Raw genomic sequence first — 23,951 nt, 5'->3', positions numbered from 1 at the left:
CGCCCCTTCGTACTCTTACGGACTTATGGACAGCGTTGCAGGATTCATGGTGTCAGTCCCCTCCAGCACTACTTCACACATTAGTCGAGGCCGTGCCACGTCGTCTTGTCTTGCGGCACTCCTGCATGATCGGGAGGGGGGAGGGGGGGGGGGGCGCTATACGAAATTCCTTTGGTTCTTCAGTGTATATAACATGCAAATGCTTAGTGTGTGTAGTTAGTTATACGTCCAAATCATATAACTTCCTACAGCCGGCCGGAGTGGCCGTGCGGTTCTAGGCTCTATAGTCTGCAACCGAGCGATCGCTACGGTCGCAGGTTCGAATCCTGTCCCGGGCATGGATGTGTGTGATGTCCTTAGGTTAGTTAGGTTTAATTAGTTCTAAGTTCTAGGCGACTGATGACCTCAGAAGTTAAATCGCATAGTGCTCAGAGCCATTTAACTTCCTACATATAGACAGACACACATGGTGCAAGGTGTATAAGTACAGATATTTCTATCGGTGAGTGAGAACAGTCTACTAAACAATACTATATCAGTACTTACACCATTTGCAGACTTATAATTATAGCTGTTACAGAGTGTATGTTTTTATACCTGTTAGCATTTGCAAGTACGGATGGCACAAGCAAGTCATTAAAATGTACCTTCCTGTGGTCAGTAGGTCAGGTGCTGAGGTGTGGATGCATAGAGGCGAAAAGAAAGTTTGTAGCGACAGGGGTAGTCCACTTTGAGGTATAATTACGATGGTGCAGTACGTAAAATATATAAAAATCTAGACATGGTTCCTAAATACTTAAATGCCTATACAAGTAAAGTTAATCCTATTAATCTTTAAATTCTGTGTCAGAAATCTTTAACATTGTGTCAGAAATATCTGGTAACAAACAGAGGTAATATGTATACAGCAGAGACATCCGTCGTTATTCAGGAATGAGACCAGATATTATAGATAAATCCTAGAGAATTAATAAAATGCATATAACAGTATAGTGTTCACTGACGAATGAAAGGCGTAGACTGATGCAATCGCCTGATCTGTGCTGACCCCCCCCCCCCCCCCCCCCAGGTGCAGAAACCCCAAAGGAGGAACGTAAAAGAAGAATAGTGAGTGCATTTTGAGCATCGAGGAACACGATCTGTAGTCTCCAGACAGACTTGCATAGAGAGCAAAACAACTCTCCAGCCTTGATTCCGCGGCGACCAAATTGTTTTGACATGGAATACGACGATCGTGGTGCACTATAGATCGACGTTCGCAGTAGGGAGTAGTGTATCACCTCTCCTGTAGGTGTGGCGGCCGTAGGGACACATAAGAGAATAACATTTAATGACTAAGCACTGTCAGTTGTGTGTGGATATTCGTACAAAGTGACGTAACCACCTAAAACTTTGACAGAACACAAAATATAAACGTTCTGCGTGTGGTTACAAATGTGTGAAAGGAAAAGCTAACAGGCAATTCACGAAAGATGTGTATGTGTATATGCAGTGATTCTGTATACCTGTTTCAAAATTGCCTATATACAAAAAGGAAGTCCATGGTATAAGCTGTTCTGAATCAGCAGCTTAAATGTCCAAACACCTCCTTTATTAACCCTTTAGCGACAGGTAGACGCGAGTGCATATTTCGTAGACTTCGCGCACGGCTCAGCTCCAGAAACAGGTGTTCCTCCTGCAGCAGTGCGGCCAATCATTGGCACTGAAGACAGTTGACGGTGATCATGGACAGCGGCAGGTCATACATAAAGCACGCCAGTGGCGAGACGCAATCAATACCTTCACCGCGCGATAACAACGGGGAAGTCATTGATGACAGTGCCACTAAAGCAGAGTTATTAAACACGGTTTTCCGAAACTCCACCAAAGAAGACGAAGTAAATATTCTTGAATTCCAATAAATAACAACTGCCAAGATGATAAACATAGAAGTAGACATCCAGGTTGTAGCAAAGCAGCTTAAATTAATTAATAAATGCAAGGCTTCCGGTCCAGATTGTATAGCTGTCAGGTTCCCATCAGATTATGCTCATGCTATTCCCCCATATTTAGGAATTATATACAGCCTCTCTTTCACAGGGAGTTCCGTACAGAAAAGCTGGAAAATTGCTCAGGTCACACCAATACACAAAAAGGGAAGTAGGAGTAATCCGCTGAATTACAGGCCCATATCACTAACGTCGATTTCCAGTAGGGTTTTGGAACATATATGTGTTCGAACACACCTCAAAGAAAACGATTTATTGACACATAGTCACCTTGGATTCTGACAATATTGTTCTTATGAAACACAACTAGCTCTTTATACTCATGAAGTAATGAGGAATGGGGGCAAGAGACAGGGGATGTCAAATTGATTCTATACTTTTAGATTTCCAGAAGACTTTCGGTAGCATTCCTCGTAAGTATCTTCTAACTAAACTACATGCCTATGGCATATCGCCTTAGTTGTGCTACTGGTTTCTTGATTTCCTGTCAGAAAGGTAACAGTTCGTAGTAATAGACTGAAAGTCATCGAGTAAAACAGAAGTTTTACCTGGCGTTCCCGAAGGAAGTGATATAGGCCCTCTATTGATTCTGATCTATAGTAACGATTTAGGAGACAGTTCGAGTAGTCGTCTTTAGATTATTGGCAGATGATACTGTCATTTACCGTCTTGTAAAGTTATCAGATGACCAAAGCGAATTGCAAAATGATTTAGATAAGATAGCTGTATGGTGTGAAAAGTGACAATTGACCCTGAATAAAGAAGAGTGAAGTTATTTACGTGAGTACTAAAAGAAATCCGCTAAATTTCGATTACGCGATAAGTCACACAAAACTCAAGTAAGTAAATTCAACTAAATACTTAGTGATTAAAATTACAAATAACCTAAATTGGAACGATGACAAAGATAATGTTGTGAGTAGAGCAAACCAAAGACTGCCATTCATTGGCAGAACACTTAGAAGTTGCAACAGGTCTACTAAAGAGACTGCTTACACCACGATTGTCCCCCCTGTTATGAAGTATTGCTGTGTTGTGTGGGTTGGACATCAGATGGAACTGACGGATAACATCGAAAAAGTTCATAGAAGGACAGCTTGGTTTGTATTATCGAGAAATAGGGGAGATAGTGTCACAGACGTGATACGTGAATTGGAGTGGCAATCATTAAATCAAAGGCGTTTTTTGCTGCGACGGGATCTTCTCATGAAATTTCAGTCACCAGTTTTCTCCCCCGATTGCTAAAACATTCTGTTGGCGCCCACCTATATAGGGAGAAATTATCATCAAGATAAAATAAGATAAATTATGGCTTGCACAGAGAAATTTAAGTGCTCGTTTTTCCTCCGCACCTTTCGAGAGTGGAACGGGAGAGAGACAGCTTGAAGGTGGTTCCTTCAATCCTCTGCCAGGCACTTTGTTGTGAGTAGCATAGTAATCACGCAAATTTTGATGTAGACATGGACCTTGCAGCAGAAAGAATTGACGACCAGCCCCATGCATCCTTCCATCGCCCATTTGTTCTAGCTTCCAGGCATCGCCATTGCAAGCCAGGTGGCTTCCTCCAAAAGGACTCACAGGTAGTGACACGATCTGCCTCCCTCGCTCCTTGTGTTTCTTACGAACTATACCATGGCTGTCAATTCTGTGAGCCTGTTTCAATGGTATCTGTATGCGATAGCTCTGTAGTTAACAAAGGAGCACTATCCATGGAAGTAAGACAGACAATGGTTGCGTCAAGGCTGCTCCTGCGACCACTGGGTAGTTGTGATAACCTGTTTTTCCAGCAGACTTATGGTCTCCTGTCCTGCACTCACAACACTACGTTCGTTTTTCATTTATAGTTGTGTCTTGCCTTCCAAAGTTCAAGAAAGTGTATTTCCCTAAGGTGAATGATGTAAGAGCAAGACACTGGCGTATGTTTATGGTTATATGGTTTATTAACGAAAGGCAAAAACCTTCGTTTCTAGCATTTGTAGACTTAGCGAAAGCTCTTGACTATGTTGGCTGGCATACTCTCCTTCAAATTCTGAACCTGGCAGGGGTCAAATACAGGGAGCGAAAGGCTATTTACAATTTGTACAGAAACCAGGTGCCAGTTACAGGACTCCAGGGCATAAAAGGGAAACAGTGGTGACGAGGGGAGCGAGACAGGGTTGTAGCCTATCCCCGATGTCATTCAATCTATATATTGAGCAAGCAGTAAAGAAAACAAAAGAAAAATTCGGAGTAGGAATGAAAATCCATGGAGAAGAAATGAAAACTTTGAGGTTTGCCGATCAGATTCTAATTCTGTCAGAGACAGCAAACGACCTGAAAGAGCAGTTGAATGGAATTCACAGTGTCTTGAAGGAGGATATAAGATGAACCTCAAGAAAATCAAACCGAGGATAGTGGAATGAAGTCGAATAAATCGGGTGATGCTGAGGGCATTAGATTAGGGAATAAGACACTTAAAGTAGTAAATTAGTTTGCAACTTGGGGAGCAAAATAACTGATGATGGTCGAGAGGATATAAAATGTACACTGGCGGTGGAGAGGAAAGCGTTTCTGAATAAGAGAAATTTGTTAACATCGAGTACAGATTTAAGTGTCAGGGAGTCGTATCTGAAAGTATTTGTATGGAGGTGGAACATGGTAATAAATATTTTAGACAAGAAGAGAATAGAAGGTGTCGAAATGTGGTGCTACAGAAGAATGCTGAAGATAAGATAGATAGATCACGTGACTAATGAGGAGGTACTGAATAGAATTGTTGAGAAGAGAAATTTGTGACACAACTTGACTAGAATAAGGGATCGGTTGGTAGGACACGTTCTCAGGCATCAAGTCATCACCAATATAGTAGTTTGCGGTAGGTACTTGGAGATGAAGAAACTTGCTCAGGATAGAGTATTATGGAGAGCTGCATCAAAGCAGTCTCAGGACTGAAGACCACAACAACAGCAGCAACATCTTTATGATGGAAATCAGGAATTTACGTTATTCATACCGGATGACAATTTTTGATCTACATGAAAAGAAGCCGGCCGCGGTGATCTCGCGGTTCTAGGCGCTCACTCCGGGAACCGCGCAACTGCTACGGTCGCATGTTCGAATCCTGCCTCGGGCGTGGATGTGTGTGATTTACTTAGGTTAGTTAGGTTTAAGTAGTTCTAACAAGGGAATATCTCCATCGCACCCCCGTCAGATTTAGTTATAAGTTGGCACAGTGGATAGGCCTTGAAAAACTGAACACAGATCGATCGAGAAAACAGGAAGAAGTTGCGTGGAACTATGAAAAAATAAGCAAAAGAAGCAAACTGGGTCGTTAGGCAATATTAAGTGCAATGGGAGGCGAGGAGCTCCGTGGTCCCGTGGTTAGCGTGAACAGCTGCGGAACGAGAGGTCCTTAGTTCAAATCTTCCCTCGACCGAAAATTTAACTTTTTATTTTCAGTTTATGTGAAAAACTCTTATGTTTTCATCACTTTTTTTGGAGTGATTATTACATCCACAAGAAAACCTAAATCGGGCAAGGTAGAAGAAACTTTTCACCCATTCGCCAAGTGTACTAGTTAGGTGGGTCGACAACATATTCCTGTCATGTGACGCACATGCTGTCACCAGTGTCGTATACAAAATATCAGACGTGTTTTCCTGTGGAGGAATCGGTTGACCTATGACCTTGCGATCAAATGTTTTCGGTTCCGATTGGAGAGGCACGTCCTTTCGTCAACTAATCACACGGTTTTGCGGTGCGGTCGCAAAACACAGACACTAAACTTATTACAGTGAACAGAGATGTCAATGAACGAACGGACTGAGCATAACTTTGCGAAAATAAAGAAAGCAAAATCTTCAGTGGAGTGCAGATTTGAACCAAGGACCTCTCGTTCCACAGCTGTTCATGCTAACCACGGGACCACAGCGCTCCTCACTTCACATTGCCCTTAATATTGCTTATCTTATGCATGGACGACCCAGTTTGTATATTTTGCTTATTTTTTCATAGTTCCACACAACTTCTTCCTGTTTTCTCGATTGATCTGTGTTCAGTTTTTCAAGGCCTATCCATTGTGCCAACTTATAACTAAATCTGAGGGGGGTGCGATGGGGATGTTCTCTTGTAAGCTCTAGGGGACTGATGACCACAGATGTTAAGTCCCATAGTGCTCAGAGCCATTTGAACCTTGAAAAGAAATCGTCATAGCTTCTGAGTGGTTGGCGTTATGACGTTCAAACTGTACGGTTAGCCGCGGGGCATGATTGTAATTGGTACGTGTATGCGCGCGCGCCTTTTTGTTGTCATCTGTTTGCGCGAGAAAACGTCACGGTACAGGCGTACCTGGACACAGAGCGCTTGTGAAGGCCTGCTGTGCTAGCAATAACAGCCCAACTGCGGCTCAGAGCAAGTGTTGCGACCGAGTTCAAGCTGAAGACAACCGGTCCAAGTGTGCTAACGATCGAGAATATGATTCGCAAGTTTGAGAGACGGGTAGCGTTCGTGCTGACTGAGTTCGCAATGTCGGTCGTCGAAATGGGATGAAAACTCCTGAAAACACCAAGAAGACGCTTGCATTGTTTCAAACCAGCCCCAGGAAATCGGTGAAACGAGCTGCATAACAGCTTTGAATCATTTGGGACACACTGAAAGAAATTGTTGTTGAAGACGCGCATTTCTTCCCATATAAAATTCAGACCTACCAGCCATTTTTAGGTCCCAGGACCATTGGACAGCCGTTATGTTTCGCCAACACTATTGTCTACAGAATTGACGAACAGTGCTTTGATGTGAATACAGTTTGGTTTAGCGGCTAAGCCCACTTCCAGTTGGGTGGATTCGTCAATAAGCGTAATTGGCGCATCTGGGGGACTGAGAGTCTACATGTGGCGGTTGAGAAGTCTCTTCACTCTCAACAGGAGACTGTGTGGTTTGCAATGTCCATTCACCGAATAATCGGTGGATATTCCTTTGGTGACTACGGAATGGTACGTGAAGGTGTTGAAAAATGATTTCATCCCCATTATCGAAAGTGCCAGTGATTTCGACGAGATGTGATTTGTGCAAGAATGGGCTCGACCCATATCGAAGCAGTAGAGCGTTTGATGTCCTCGAGAAGCACTTTGGAGACTGCATTCTGGCTCTGGGGCACTCAGATTCAACTGGCATGGGCCTCGATTGGATTCACTTTCAGATAAAACAGCTGTGCCATGCTTACCTGTACATGTAAAACCACTCTCACTTTCTACCTATTCGTTGAATAGATTAAGAATAATTGTTTATAGCACACTTCCTTGCTGGGCTCATTTCTGAACATGTGTAGAACCTGTGTAGAGCGCACTCCAATAAAAGTCCTTTCTTTTCGTATACAGCTTCCACAGAACATATCAGTGTCTGCGCATATTCCTACATTCTTCTATAACTCAAAGTTTATTTAGCCATTTTACATTATGAAACATTTTCTGCATACCTAAATAAGCTGTGTATTTACATTTTAAAATTAAGTTTAAAGATATTATTCCTCCTTCGATACTTCGGGTTTTCCTGAATCCAAACTGACTCTGATAATCTTATGTCAACTGTTCGAAGATTCGAAGACAATGGACGCTTTTATTTTATGAGGCACTTACAACTAAGCTAAGACTTCGGCAATTTTAGTATTTTAAGACATTCCTCCTTTTAGGATTAATATTATGATGTTTCTCTAGAATCTAAGGACAGTTTTCCCTCTTCATATATGTTACACTTAGGAGTATATAACACACTTCTGATTTCGATTCCTCCGGGTTCGAGAAATTCAGCAGGAATGTTGTCTTTCCCTTGTGCTTTCTTGTTTCTCAGGATTCTCAGAGCTAGTTGATACAAAATAACTGCAATAAATAATGATCATTTAACATGTCATTTAAAGGATCAACCTGATCGTCTAATGTAGTAACTGGAACTGTGACTATCTTCAGCACTAATTATACCATGTAATAAAGAACTTATATCAAGAAAGATTAGTTATCAATACCATCTGGAACAATGTGGTAGCGTGACATCAGTTATGAAATGATGGCAAATATGTTAGTTGGAAAGGTGGCATACTCTCCATAACTGGCCCTGACTTATCGCCCTGCAGTAATAGCTTCCAACCATAGTACCAGAGTGCTACCAGATACTAGCTAGGTCTTACATACACACACACCAAATCGTCATCTTTACCGATTAACTGAACTTTACAAAGAAGAATATTTTCTTTGGTAATTTTTGTTTCCCAAATGATGAAACATAAATTATACTCAGCTTTTGTAGACGCTTTATTAAACCTCAGACTAATGAGTCAATGACACAATTTGTACTTCTTATTTGTAACAACCATTTTTCATAGACTGATGTAGCCTTTCTCACTGCATTTATTACTCCTCAAAAACAAAAGCTAACTAACGGTCTGCACTGATGGTATACACTTGTTAGAAAACATGTTTCCTCTACACCACTTCTCTCTCTCATGACAGTTGCTTCACCCTCTCGCTGCAGCCTTACTTAAAATGGATGAAGCTAAAATCCGCACACTATACTTGCTGCTTCTAAAGCACATGATTGTGGGAAACCTTACTTCTGAACTGTTAGAAATCGAACGATTTCAACTTGCCAATGCTTTTTGGATGAAGTGAGAAATGAAGAAATTTCTGGTCTATCGCAAGAACCTTTATGAGATATTTAAGCATACATGATTTATATGTCTCGATTTATCTATCATAGGTGCATGGTAAAAAGTACAAACTATTCTGTATAGCGGGAGGATTATGTGTGGAAGATGAGGTTCATACATTCATTTCACTAGCTCTATCTTCACCACATTGTGTCATTCGTTAATGCTATTATTTGAAAGTAAAAGTTAATTAATGGTAACCTATGTAATAACTATTATACTTTTATGAAGCAGTAAGAATAAGAGCGACGTTTTTTTAAATAATTTAGTATTGTGATCGAAACACAGATAGACACATTTGTCTTTATCCCTCACGAAATTTAATTTTATGCATAATGGGTGGGGGTAGGGGGTGTAACAATCCCACTACTGTACACAACGTTGTGTGTTGTGATATTGGACTATGTCAGAAGTTGCCATCCAGCTATGCCCGCCACCTTGATGTAATGTTTCTAGAAAGTCATTCCAGACTGTGATAGCAGTTAGTTGATCCCCTGCGGGTATCAGTTCCTGCAGAGAAACATGCAGGATTGGCGGTTATGGACAGTATGATACAGATTTCAGGCGTAAAATATCATTTTTTTCTTAAATAACTTTAGAAATCGGAACTTTGTGTTGAATAAATTACGAATTCAGTACCTTCTGACGCTCTTAGTAATCTGATAGATCTCCATTTTGATAATCTGAGCAAATAATTGTAGAAAGAGACTAACGATAAGAGGTCTCTATTCCTTCTGGGGCTTTTTGTACTAGCAAATAGGAAAGTTTTAAGGGGAGATTTTGGTCCGAAAAATCGATTTTTCAAAATTATCATTTTGTTGATCTACACAGTTTAATCTATGTTGTGTGCGAATTTTATCATGATAGCAGCTTTAGAAATACCTTTATACTGTTAAACTGATTAAATCTGCACTGCAGGCCACTCCCACCTCTCCCGACAGTTGGGGAATTGGTGGCTTCAGCGGAATTTTTGTCAGTGTTGAAGCTATTTTCTTTCGATATCTTTGGCTGACATCTATATCTTTGCCTGAAAACTTGGTTTTATGTGGTTTATTTACGTTTTGACAATACTAACACATATTAGTAGGTCGAAAGTTGAATTAGCAAACCTATATGTGGAAGTCTAGATTTATGCATAATGGGTGGTGGAAAAATTGTGTTTAGCTGATGGAAGTTTCACGGAAATCGGTTCACCAACAAAAAAGAATAAGTTGCTAGAAATGAAGAATATAAGCTCTCAGCTTATCCACTGACCAAGCACCAATGCACAATCTGTGTCCGAAAGGCGATTGGTGTAAGTTAAACAACAGAAATGAGACGTATTTACATAATCACTGATAACCAGAACATATTATGAATGCATTTAAACCCACATTCAGGTTTGTTGTAAAACCTTCTTTATTTAGGAAGTGTCTTCATGGAAAGACACAAAATGCAAATGAAAGCCTCAATTATTTAATTTGGATTAGATGCTCTAAAGGGACATTCTGTGGACTTGAAGTACTCAAAATAGGTGTCTATTATGCAGTTATATGTCACAATAACGGAAATAATGGCAGAATTGAAGTTCTGATGAGTGTTGGTATATATCTTGATGTGTTTACAAGAAAAGCATTTTACACCATCGAGAAAGCTAACAGATCAGTGTCTTAGCTGCAAATGCAGGCCAGGCAGATTCGAAGAGGAGAGAAGAGAAACCTGAAGGATGAGGAATACCAGTATGGAGTATTTTAAAATTGAGGTAAGATTATTGCATGTTTAAATATGAGAAGATAAACTTTGAACTTCATTTCCTCTGTTTCACAATTTTTACGTTATTAGAAGCCTTTTCTCAAAAAGTATATGCTCTAATGCTTTGAAATTTTCGTGAACTGTTCGCCACGTACTGCTGTCTCCTCGGAACTAAAAAATTCGAGATCCTCCAAATACATTCGGATTTTTAGATGATTATATGTAGAAAAAGTTAATTTTGGATGTGCAAGATTAAAAACTTTCTTAATGACACATTTTGTGCCATAGATTAATAACTGCGGTTCAGTGGTCTTATAACCTTCTTAGAACACTACAATAAAAGTTTCAGATTAATTGCATGGTTAGAATATAAGTTATGGCTTTTTATAAGAAAACAATAAAAATTAAAAATTCAAATTAATTGCAAATTATTAATCCTGCTTATTTCAATATATTTTTCTGTTAAAACGCTGCTCATTTGCTTCATGCACGGAAAATTTTAGATTTCTACATTAATAAATGTGGGTGTATTGATTTTTTAAATAAACATTTTCCGCTACATACTTACTGAAACAGTTTTTTTAATGATTTGCATCTATTCGCTTGTGGCATCAGTCTGACACAGAAAGTATACCATATTGTTGCAAATGGCGTGTGATTGGAAACATATCCCAACTGGAGGTTGATACAGATTCGATTGTGGCTCATATAAGTATAGAGGGTACTGAATGAGGGCAAAGGACTGCTCAGTGACACCGTGTTCCAGAAGCCCTAACAGTGGGACGAGTTCACGAGGCTGAGGAGGCCACGGCCGTGGATCTGGGCGCCCTGCTGGACGCCGGAGACGGCGCTGTGGTGACTCTGCTGGCCGGGGACAACACGCAGCTGGTGGCTCACAGGGCTATCTTGGCCGCCAGGAGCGCCGTGTTTGCGGGCATGCTCCGTCGTCTCACCTTAGAGGCCAGCAGCAGCCAGCTCGCACTGTCCGACATAGAGGGCCCTGTGCTGCGCCAGGTGCTGGAACACCTCTACACCCTCCAGCCCCCGCAGCTGCCCAGCATGGCGCCACAGCTGTTGGTCGCCGCTGACCAATACGGCTTGTCAGTACTGAAGGTGCAGTGCGAGCAACAGGTGGCCGCACAGCTGTCTGTCGAGACTGCATCAGCCACAGGTGTTCTCGCGATTAGGCACTCCGCTAACATGCTGAAGCAGGCTGCCGTCGCCTTCATAAAGGCCCACTTGCTCAGTGTGATGGCGACGCAGGGCTGGGATGAGGCTGTAGTCAACGACCCACAAACTTTTATCGAGTTGGTTCATCTGATTGCAGAGACACCGACAGACACCAGGTAAGTGTGAGACAAGCTGCTCATCTATGTTACACAGCTCTAAGTGTGCGTACTGACAAGCCTACAATGTCCACCACTAAGTGTAATTAGATGTGCCTGCGACGTAAAATACACTACTATTGATATTGAAACGACCCCTTAGAAAAATTATACATGACTGTGCTTAAACTGACATACAATATTTCTTAGCGCAACGCAATCTGACTTTCAAAAATCCCTACAAAAGAATGGCCCTGACTAACATTAACCTATACCTTTCACAAATCACTTACCTCACAAAAATGTTCGTTACTCGAACTACTGCAATACAGCGAGCGCCACTACTGCCAGCTAAATAAAAGATTCAGACTACTGAAGGCACTAACTACTGATAGGCATAGTTAGCAAATAAAAGATTTTGATAGAGAACAAACAATGTATTTACCTCAATAGTGTTCAAAAGTCATAATGTATATAGCAGTTCATGATATCCAGTATTACAAATTTCAAAACTCCGCCATCTCTCTCCCCACATCCACCACTGCTGGCGGCTCACCTCCAACTGCGCAACGCTACGCGCTGTTAACAGCCAACTGCCCAACAGTACAATGGCAGACAACAATGCAAACTAGCCACAGACTGCACACAGCACAGCCAGTGATTTTCATACAGAGCGCTACGTGGCGTTACCAATATAAAAACCTAAACAGCCTACTTACAATATCTAGTTTCTTGTATACGCTATGTGATGAAAAGTATCTATACACCTGGCTGAAAATGACAAACAAGTTCGTGGCGCCCTCTATCGGTAATGCAGAAATTCAATATGGTGTTGGCCCATCCTCAGCCTTCATAACAGCTGCTGGAAGGTTTCTTTGGGCCCATTTTTCATGGAGTTCACGGAGTTCCAAAACATCCCAAAGGTGTTCTATAGCATTCAGGTCAGGACTCTGTGCAAGCCAGTCGATTACAAAGACGTTATTCTGGTCTAACCCGTCTGACACAGCTCGTGTATTGTGAGCAGGTGCTCGATCATGTTGAAAGATGCAATCGCCATCCCTGAATTGCTCTTCAACAGTGGCAAAGCTTCTTAAAACATGAATATGGGAGTGTGGTGTGATATTGCCACGCAAAAGAACAAGGGGTGCAAGAACCCTCCACGAGAAACACGACGACACCATAACACCACCGCCTCCGAATTCTACTGTTGGCGCGACGCACACTGGCAGATGACGTTCACTGGGCATTCACCACAGCCACACCCTGCCATCGGGTCGCCACGTTGTGTGCCGTGATTCGTCACACCACACAACGTTTTTTCCACCGTTCAATGGTCCAACGTTTATGCTCCTTACACTAAGCGAGGCGTGGTTCGGCATTAACCAGCGTGATGTGTGGCTTATGAGTAGCTGCTCGACCATGAAATACAAGTTTTCAAACCTCCCACATAACTGTCATAGTACTTGCAATGGATCCTGATGCAGTTTGGAATAACTGTGTGATGGTCTGGATAGATGTCTGCCTATTACACATTACCATCCTCTTCAACTGTCGGCAGTCTCTATCTGTCAAGAGACGAGGTTGGCCTGAACGTTTTGTGCTGTATATGTCCATTCACGTTTCCACTTCACTATCGCATCGGAAATAGTGGACCTAGCTATGTTTAGGAGTGTGGAAATCTCTGGTACAGACGTATGACACAAGTGACACCCAATCACCTGACCATATTCAAAGTCCGTGAGTTCCGCATAGCACCCCATTCTACTATCTCACGATGTCTAATAACTATTGAGGTCGCTTATATAGAGTATTTGGCAGCACAGTGCACCTGATATGAAAAACTCATGGCTTTGGAGGGTGTCTGGATACTTTTGATCACATCGTGTAAGTAATGTATTTACAGCTGCAAGTAGGATGAGACTCCAGCTGTACAGTTCTCTGACGACATATCAGAATTTGTGTTGCAGTGGAGCTCGAGCTTAGGCTTGCCACTTTATGGGACAGCTTGCCTCAACCACTTCGGCTATCCAAGCACGCTTCCAGACCTCCAAACTTCACCATGTGTCCACATCCTGCATTTGCACAAATGCTTTGATTCTCACTCAGAAAGAGACTTATTACTGTCATGGTCTTTCCTAGACGTAAAAATTTTTCCAGTGTCTTTATTTGTTATGGAATATCCTCCATACATGCATGCATATCTGAGGGAACACACACTGATTTGACCGACAGCTGTATGAAATACAAGAAATGCATTCACAACTGCTAATACAATGACACGCCAAGTATACAATATAGGGTGAATCACTGGAAACTTGCAAATGATGTAAAAATAGAAAGCACAATTGATGTGCAGTTTCACAAAATTGGTTAATAGTGAGGGACTCGTGTCATTCACTTATCAATAGATTTTAATAATACATGGAATGGGTTTTCTTGGTGAAAACATTCAATTCCTTAAAAGGAACAATGCCAGTGATACTAATCAACAAAAAGTAAGGTAAATTAGAATGTCGATGCCGTTTGGTGCAGGATTCTATGTGACTCAATTACGACATATCGTATTTTGAAAAGTCCCCACGCTAAAACTTGTACCTTATGTCATCATCATCATCATCATTGGGTTGTCTGCCTTGCAGCAGGTTTTAACTGCCTAGCCCTCCATGCTTCTCTGTCTGCTGCGTTTCTCTTCATTCTTTGGTACCCACCTTGTGGCCTGAAGACATCATTCGGCATCTGAAACCTTCTTCTGCCCTTCTTTGTCTTTCCCAGAAGGAAACGTTCAGTTGTCTCTACTAGAAGGCAATCTCTTCTTAGATTGTGGCCTATCCAGTTTAGTTTCCTGTCCACCATCGCTAGCAGCATCCTCCGCTCTTCTCCAACTCTCCTCAGTATATCTGAGTAATTCCTAACTTTATCAGTCCAGCTGATCTTCGTTCCACGCCATATCCACATTTCACAAGCTTTAATTCTCTTCTCATTCTGCTTTATCAAAGTCCACGTTTCTGCTCCATACAAGGCCATGCTCCATATTAAGCACTTAACCAGTCGCTTCCTTAATTCCTGCTTTTGAAATGCCTCTTCCGCCAGAGCCATTCTCACTTTGATATCTTGTTGTCAGTCCGTATCTTCTTTAATCCAAGTTCTCAAATACTTGAAAGCTCTTACCTGTCCTATGATTTCTGACTCCAAATTAATTTTTACTTTTCTTTTCTTTAGGCGTATGGCAATGCTTTTGGTTTTCTTTTTATTAATTGTCATACCATATACTACAAAGACTTCACTCAGGTCATTTAGCACTTGAGTCAGCTTCTCTTGATTTTTTGCGAGGATCGCCATGTCATCTGCAAATCTTTGTTGTTGTTGTTGTTGTTGTGGTCTTCAGTCCTGAGACTGGTTTGGTGCAGCTCTCCATGCTACTCTATCCTGAGCAAGCTTCTTCATCTCCCAGTACCTACTGCAACCTACGTCCTTCTGAATCTGCTTAGTGTATTCATCTCTTGGTCTCCCCCTACGATTTTTACCCTCCACGCTGCCCTCCAATACTAAATTGGTGATCCCTTGATGCCTCAGAACATGTCCTATCAACCGATCCCTTCTTCTGGTCAAGTTGTGCCACAAACTTCTCTTCTCCCCAATCCTATTCAATACTTCCTCATTAGTTATGTGATCTACCCATCTAATCTTCAGCATTCTTCTGTAGCACCACATTTCGAAAGCTTCTATTCTCTTCTTGTCCAAACTATTTACCGTCCAGGTTTCACTTCCATACATGGCTACACTCCATACAAATACTTTCAGAAACGACTTCCTGACACTAAAATCTATACTCGATTTTAACAAATTTCTCTTCTTCAGAAACGCTTTCCTTGCCATTGCCAGTCTACATTTTATATCCTCTCTACTTCGACCATCATCAGTTATTTTGCTCCCCAAATAGCAAAACTCCTTTACTACTTTAAGTGTCTCATTTCGTAATCTAATACCCTCAACATCACCTGACTTAATTCGACTAGATTCCATTATCCTCGTTTTGCTTTTGTTGATGTTCATTTTATATCATCCTTTCGAGATACTGTCCATTCCGTTCAACTGCTCTTCCAAGTCCATTGCTGTCTCTTACAGAATTACAATGTCATCGGCGAACCTCAACGTTTTTATTTCTTCTCCATGGACTTTAATACATACTCCGTATTTTTCTTTTGTTTCCTTTACTGATTGCTCAATATACAGATTGAATAACATCGGGGAGAGGCTACAACCCAGTCTTACTCCCTTCCCAACCACTGCTTCCCTTTCATGCCCCTCGACTCTTATAACTGCCATTGGGTTTCTGTAAAAATTGTAAATAGCCTTTAGATCCGTGTATTTTACCCCTGTCACCCACAGAATTTGGAAGAGAGTATTGCAGTCAACATTGTCAAAAGCTTTCCCTAAGTCTACAAATGATAGAATTGTAGGTTTGCCTTCCCTTAATATAATTTCTACGATAAGTCGTAACGGCAGTATTGCCTCACGTGTTCCAACATTTCTGCAGAATTCAAACTGATATTCGCCGAGGTCGGCTTCTACCAGTTTTTCCATTCGTCTGTAAAGAATTCGTGTTAGTATTTTGCAGCTGTGGCTTATTAAACTGATAGTTCGGTAATTTTCACATCTGTCAACACCTACTTTATTTGGGATTGGAATTATTATATTCTTCTTGATGTCTGAGGGTATTTCGCCTGTCTCATACATCTTGCTCACCAGATGGTAGAGTTTTGTCAGGACTGGCTCTCCCAAGGCCGTCAGTAGTTCCAATGGAATGTTGTCTACTCCTGGGGCATTGTTTCAACTCAGGTCTTTCAATGCTCTGTCAAACTCTTCACGCAGTATCGTATCTCCCATTTCTTCTTCATCTACAACCTCTTCCATTTCCATAAAATTGTCCTCAAGTTCATTGCCCTTGTATAGACCCTCTATAACTCCTTCCACCTTTCTTCTTTCCCTTCTTTGCTTAGAACTGGGTTTCCATCTGAGCTCTTGATATTCATACTCTTTTCTCCAAAGGTCTCTTTAATTTTCCTGTAGGCAGTGTCTAACTTACCCCTAGTGAGATAAGCCTCTACATCCTTACATTTGTCCTCTATCCATCCCTGCTTAGCCATTTTGCACTTCCTGTCAATTTCATTTTTGCGAAGTTTGTATTCCTTTTCGCCTGCTTCATTTACTGCGTGTTTATATTTTCTCCTTCCATCAATTAAATTCAATATTTCTTCTGTTACCCGAGGATTTCTACTAGCCCTCGTCTTTTTACCTACTTGATCCTCTGCTGCCTTCACTACTTCATCCCTCAGAGCTACCCATTCTTCTTCTACTGTATTTCTTTCCCCCATTCCTGTGAATTGTTCCCTTATGCTCTCCCTGAAACTCTGTACAACCTCTGGTTTAGTCAGTTTATCCAGGTCCCATCTCCTTAAATTCCCGCCTTTTTGCAGTTTCTTCAGTTTTAATCTACAGGTCATAACCAATAGATTGTTGTCAGTGTCCACATCTGCCCCTGGAAATGCCTTACAATTTAAAACCTGGTTCCTAAATCTCTGTCTTGCCATTATATAATCTATCTGATACCTTTTAGTATCTCCAGGGTTCTTCCATGTATACAACCTTCTATCATGATTCTTAAACCAAGTGTTAGCTATGATTAAGTTGTGCTCTGTGCAAAATTCTACCAGCCGGCTTCCTCTTTCATTTCTTACCCCCAATCCATATTCACCTACTACGTTTCCTTCTCTCCCTTTTCCTACACTCGAATTCCAGTCACCCATGACTATTAAATTTTCGTCTCCCTTCACTATCTGAATAATTTCTTTTATTTCATCATACATTTCTTCAATTTCTTCGTCATCTGCAGAGCTAGTTGGCATATAAACTTGTACTACCTTAGTAGGTGTGGGCTTCGTATCTATCTTGGCCACAATAATGCGTTCACTATGCTGTTTGTAGTAGCTTACCCGCATTGCTATTTTCCTATTCATTATTAAACCTACTCCTGCGTTCCCCCTATTTGACTTTGTGTTTATAACCCTGTAGTCACCTGACCAGAAGTCTTGTTCCTCCTTCCACCGAACTTCACTAATTCCCACTATATCTAACTTTAACCTATCCATTTCCCTTTTTAAATTTTCTAACCTACCTGTCCGATTAAGGGATCTGACATTCCACGTTCCGATCCGTAGAACGCCAGTTTTCTTTCTCCTGATAACGACATCCTCTTGAGTAGTCCCCACCCGGAGATCCGAATGGGGGACTATTTTACCTCCGGAATATTTTACCCAAGAGGACGCCATCATCATTTAATCATACAGTAAAGCTGCATGCCCTCGGGAAAAATTACGGCCGTAGTTTCCCCTTGCTTTCAGCCGTTCGCAGCAAGGCCGGTTTGGTTATTGTTACAAGGCCAGATCAGTCAGTCATCCAGGCTGTTGCCCTTGCAACTACTGAAAAGGCTGCTGCCCCTCTTCAGGAACCACACGTTTGTCTGGCCTCTTAACAGATACCCCTCCGTTGTGGTTGTACCTACAGTACGGCTATCTGTATCGCTGAGGCCTGCAAGCCTCCCCACCAACGGCAAGGTCTATGGTTCATGGGGGGGCTGCAAATCTTATACATTCAATATTTTGTAGACCTATCCTGACGCCTCTTGTCAGCTTTCCAGTACTTCCTTCTGACAGATGTTAAATAAGATCGGCGAGAGACAACAGCCCTGTCTAACAAATCTCCCAATCCTGTTGTCTCCAGACATCTCATTACCTATTCGTACCCGAGCTTTCTGATCCAGGTACAGTTTTGCCATCAGTCTTCTCACATTCCACTTTACTCCCTTCTTTTTCTAAAGACCTAACAGCTTATCGAACTGCACTCTATCAAATGTCTTTTCAAGGTTTATGAAGACAGCATACACTTCTATGCTCTTTTCTATGTATCTTTCGCCGATGGTTCTTAGAACCCCAATGGCATCTCGTGTTCGCCTTTCCCCTTACGAAACCATAGTGTTCTTCACCAAGTGTTTCTTGCAGTGTTCCATATAGCCTCCTATTCATAAACCGAAGAACTACTTTTGCTACCTTCGGTATGAGGCTGATTGTCCCGTGGTCTTTACACTTTTTAGGATAATTAGTCTTTGGGATTGGGACTATTATACTTACGAGAAAGTCTTCTGCCCATTCACATTTGTCGTAGATGTAGTTGCAGAGAGAGGTCAACTCATTTTTGCCTGTTTCTTTTAAACTCTTTAAGATTTCCGCCGGAACGTCATCTACACCGCATGCTGTGTTGTTTTCAAGTTCTCCCAGTGGCTTATTTGACTCTGAACCTAGGATAAAATCTCCTTTTTGATTTCATTTACTCATTCTTCCTTCTCAATCTGCAGATCAGAGTGTCTATGGTAGCACACAATAAAGAAAAGCAGAAGTGCATACAAGAGTTATGTGGATTCTGGCCAGCAACGAGGCAGTTGACCATCACAGGTTAGGTTCAAAAGCAGCACCAGCAACGGCAAAACACAGTTCCGGTCTGGTTTCAACGACCTTTCCATACATGCTAGCATTTCAGCGGAGATGTCCTAGAAGGCTGCAGTAATACGTCGCTGCATATCATCGACTGTAGTCTGTATGTCCCTGTAGACAGAGACTTTCTGCTTTCCACTCAGAAAAATGTCTGCAGGCGTAAAATCTTGGGAATGGGACAGCCAAGGTACAGGTCCGCAGCATCCAATCCGGGTTTTGGAAAAAATTCGTGAAGATATACTGCAGTACTTCGTGCGCTATTGGTTGAACAGCCATCATGGTGGTACCACAGGTTCCTCCTAGTCTGCAGAGGAAGAGCAGAGCATCCATGGATGATGGCAGCTGTGATACTTGTTCACGTTCAGATTGGCGTATATGAAAAACGGACCTGTGAACCGGCAGTTCACTATCCCACTGTATGTTTACGTTCCATGGACGCTGACGCTCCATCTGACGAAGCCGACAGCGATTGTCAACGGACCACAGGGTATGTGTCGATGATTTACTTGGCCATGTTTATTAACTCTGGCTTCATCACTGAATACACCTGGAGTATTCTGTCTTAAGGCCCATGTATAGAAGGTAACACGTTTGTCATAATAGTTTCCATGCAGTTCTTGATGGAGAGAGAGATGTGATGGTGATGGAACATATGTCGAGGGACAATACCTACGACAATTGCCTGACCCGTGCCATGTCCTCATGCGATTACACGGCAGCTAACGCGCGGGTCAACTGGAACATCAGGAAGCACATTAAATTGCCCCTCTTCTGTCGCTACTTTTTTCTTTCTGTGACGTTGTCTATGTGTTACATTACCTCTTTCAGGTTAATGAACTTGGAGGTTGATAAATAATTGCTAAGATGCAAATTAAATTCCTTTCGAACAGGCCACGACAGCCCAACGGTACCGACCGGCCGCCGTATCACCCTCATCCCACAGGCGTTACTGAATGCGGATATGGAGAGGTATGTGGTCAGCACACCACTCTCCCTGGCCGTACGTCAGTTTCCGAGACCGGAGTCGCTACTTATCAATCAAGTAGCTCCTCAGTTTGCCTCACAAGGGTTGAGTGCACCCCGCTTGCCAACAGCTTTCGGCAGACTGCATGGTCCCCCATCCAAGTGCTAGCCCAGCCCGATAGCATTTATCTTCGGTGATCTGACCAGAACCGGTTTTACCACTACGGCAAGGCCCTTGGTCCTAATTGCTGAGGTGGCTGATGTTTATTGGGATATCTCTCCACATACACTGTACGAGAGAGAAATGCATTCTTCCTACACTCTCCATACGTCATACAGATGCCGGCATTATCTGCATTGGTAAATCCCATTATTCACTCACGACCTACTGCTTGGATTCTCAGACACTACCCGAATAGCAACTCGAAATGCACTCAAGGTACACACAAGCACTCTGTAAGCAAACTTAACAACATTGTACCTAGCAACGAAGCAGGTTGAATATCACAAATAAATTTCAGTGTCGAAACTTTTCAGAATATTATATCTCGAAAACGACTCGCACCATAATCCTCAACAAACACCCGTGACATCTGATTTGTTCTACTTGATCTATTTCGAAAGTGTAATTTATCACTAATAATACACTCCCTAGTTACTAATACATTCTTTTGTTTGGCTAACAATACGAGTCCCGCAGTTCCAATCCACTGTATGAGAGCAGCACATGAATAGCACCTCCAATATCCGCCATTTTTTTCAGTCGAAGTTTTAATTGATTCATCCTGTATATTTGCGTCATAGTAAAACTTCTTCCAGACTGAGACTCGAACCCGGAACCTGGAAGTATGCTCGAATAGCAGAGGCCGTTAAGGCGACTGCTCGCATGAAGTGGGATATCCATGTTGGGATCCCAGTCTGGCACAAATATTCATACGTCACCAATAAATTATAGAGCTGTAATGTGATCGTATTCTCAACTTGAACACATTTCATCTGTTGCTTCAGATATGAATCCTTTTTAAACACAGGCACTGTAAGTAGTATTTACATGCCCAGGCAAAGGCCACGACAACAGTAAGTGAGTTTCTTCCTGTGTGAGTGATACAGTGACTGTTCTACAGCAAGACATGGAAACTCACGGTGATGTGTCGAGCTTTGGGTCGGTCATTGAAGCACGCTCGCATAGAAGAAGTGGTTGTGGCGACCACTCGTGTACAGTGGGAAATTCTGATTCCAGTCCAGGTCTGATATCAAGTTTCATACGTCAACAGTAAACTGTACAGTTGGAGTGACGCATTCACCATTGTGAATATGTTTCCTGTGTTTAACACAGCTGTAGATCACAGCAGCATCTGTTTTTTCAGACACGCATGCATGTCTGAAGGACATTGCATAGTAGGCTCTTATTTCTCTTCCTCGTGATGACTGGGTGTTCTGTGATGTCCTTCGGTTTGTTAGATTTAAGTAGTTCTAAGTTCTAGGGGACTGATGACCAGAGATGTTAAGTCCCATAGTGCTCAGAGCCATTTGAACCATTTGAGTAGGCTCCTAAACACAGACACTGAAATTAGCAATAGCATTTTCTGATGGCTCACGATGCTTTCGTTAAATTCTCATAGAGTTTCATCTAATCGCCGTACTAAACTGAGTATGCCAGCAGGTAAGTTAGCCTCCAAAAATCCTGCAGTAGCCAAGACGTTCATAGCTTTGTGAATTATTTTGGTCTTATTTGTAGTCGTCATTTGCATTAAATTGCATGTGTACAACAAGCTGTTATTTACGTTAGCTCATCAAGAGGTTGAAGAAAGACGAACATTAGCTCTGGCCGCTGCAGGTGTCATTCTAGTGACAGACACAATGATGGGCTGCTCAGATCACAGACAGACACAGTGACATGTGCTGTTGGCAGCTAGGGCAAGCACGCTCTGTTCTTTGTGCTGTACATGCTACCTTAAACCTCTTTATTCAAAGTAACCTTATGAAGCAAGCGTCGATCAAACATGTGCCCCACTCTCCTCCAAGGTCACGGAACGGGGGCCTACCGTGACCGGTTCAAGTTTTCTGGCGTCGCAGGGGCATCGGCCTCTGAGTTAGGCGTACCTTCCACTGTGTGGACTGTTGGTGTTTGACTACGCCACTTAGTGTCCTGTGAGGCTTTCGACTGAATTTCTCTCTGCCTCTGTGCGTTATTCAGCATATGTGCGCTACTTTTCTGTCGGCATTCCACTGTCTGTGGGTTATTTGTTTGTCTCGCATCGTTTTGCGTTTGCCAACGATCGGCTGACTGCTGCCGGTGGCTTGTACCTGTACATATTGTACAGCCTGGCCGTACGCTACTCACCCTTTGTAGTTGTTTTTGCTAAATTTTTGCCCATTTCTCTTATATCCGCCTTTAAATTTACGGCTATCTCCATTGCCGTTGTGATTATCGTTACCATTATGTTACATCTGTGTGGTGTTAGATTGCCACCCGTTTTGTAGAACGAATCCGTTATTTACATATTGGTCCGTAAATCTCTGTGGCGCTATCGGTGTATTAACAGGCATGGCTTGTACTGATCTCTCTTCGTTTATGAAATCTATTCAGTCCAACGCAGATAGAAAGTATTCGGTGTCGTGTTCCGGCATGATAATGAGTTTTTCTCTAACGTGGGCAGGAAGACGACTCCTTAAAATTTTCAGCACGTCTGCTTGAGATACCGGGTTCGTCCAGGCCTGGTTTTATTCAAATATTTTTCAAAATATCCTCGTAAGCTTCCATACTTGCTATTGAACGGAACTGGGTTCAATACTTCACGTCTGAGCCTCTCTTGTACCAGTCCGGAACCGCGCAATTGCTACGGTCGCAGGTTCGAATCCTGCCTCGGGCATGGATGTGTGTGATGTCCTTAGGTTAGTTAGGTTTAAGTAGTTCTAAGTTCTAGGGGACTGATGACCACAGATGTTAAGTCCCATAGTGCTCAGAGCCATTTGAACCTCTCTTGTACGGCCTCAGACCAATACTTATCCAGAGATGCCGTCTCATTCTGTTCATAATAGTGACAACGTTCCGATATGTCCGTAGCTCACAGCAGAACGTCAGAACGTTACTCTGTGTGTTCAACAACAATTCTAATTTTCTGGGCTTCGGTCAAGGTACGAGGTAAAACATTTCGAAATGGTCTGATAAAGACCACAGGGTGTGTTCTTCTCCATTCATAAGCAAACATCGGGAATAGTCGATGCGAAAGTAACCCCTCATCTGCAAGTAATGTTGACAAACACGCCGCGCTGTCAGTGACAGCCGTGTTTATGGTCGCTTGTTTCGTTTCCATGGCAACTGCGCCTGCTCGACAGGTGCAACTGCCGGCAAGTGTTGTTGCATTGTGCAACCTTCGCTATTTCCCTTCTAAGGGCTAATCTTGAATTGTTGGTAACCAGTGAAGGCATCTAAGAGCATAGCTTTGTTTTCTGTCATATGCTGTTTTGGGATGTCCGTAGTTTTAGGAAACACTGCCTCGCAACCTTTCCTCTGCTTCCTATAACCCTAGTCTGTTTTAGCAAGAAGTTGGCTTTACGTCTCTTTTAGAGCTCTAAAGAGCCCTGCAGGATTTACATAAGGGCCACGCGGGGTGGCCGTGCGGTCTAAAGCGTCTTGTCACGGTCCGCTCGGCTCCCCCCGTCAGTGGTTCGAATCTTCCCTCGGGCGTCGGTGAGTGTGCTGTCCGTAGCGTAAGTA

General features: G+C 42.4%; 1 protein-coding gene across 3 annotated transcripts in view; it reads left to right on the top strand.

Annotated features, from left to right (window-relative positions):
• Positions 1-23,951, top strand: part of LOC126108892 (uncharacterized) — an 88,299-nt gene that overhangs the window by 50,201 nt on the left and 14,147 nt on the right. For 2 of the 3 annotated variants that reach the window (XM_049914258.1, XM_049914259.1), the window contains exon 3: positions 11,162-11,741. In XM_049914258.1, the coding sequence (XP_049770215.1) occupies positions 11,162-11,741 (580 nt within the window). The remainder of the gene's footprint in view (positions 1-11,161; positions 11,742-23,951) is intronic. The other variant, XM_049914260.1, reaches the window with a different exon arrangement.

Source organism: Schistocerca cancellata, chromosome 11, assembly GCF_023864275.1.
Source record: "Schistocerca cancellata isolate TAMUIC-IGC-003103 chromosome 11, iqSchCanc2.1, whole genome shotgun sequence".
Lineage (NCBI taxonomy): Eukaryota > Metazoa > Arthropoda > Insecta > Orthoptera > Acrididae > Schistocerca > Schistocerca cancellata.
The sequence above is the reverse complement of the archived record's forward strand: the minus strand, read 5'-3'. Positions and strand labels throughout refer to the sequence as shown.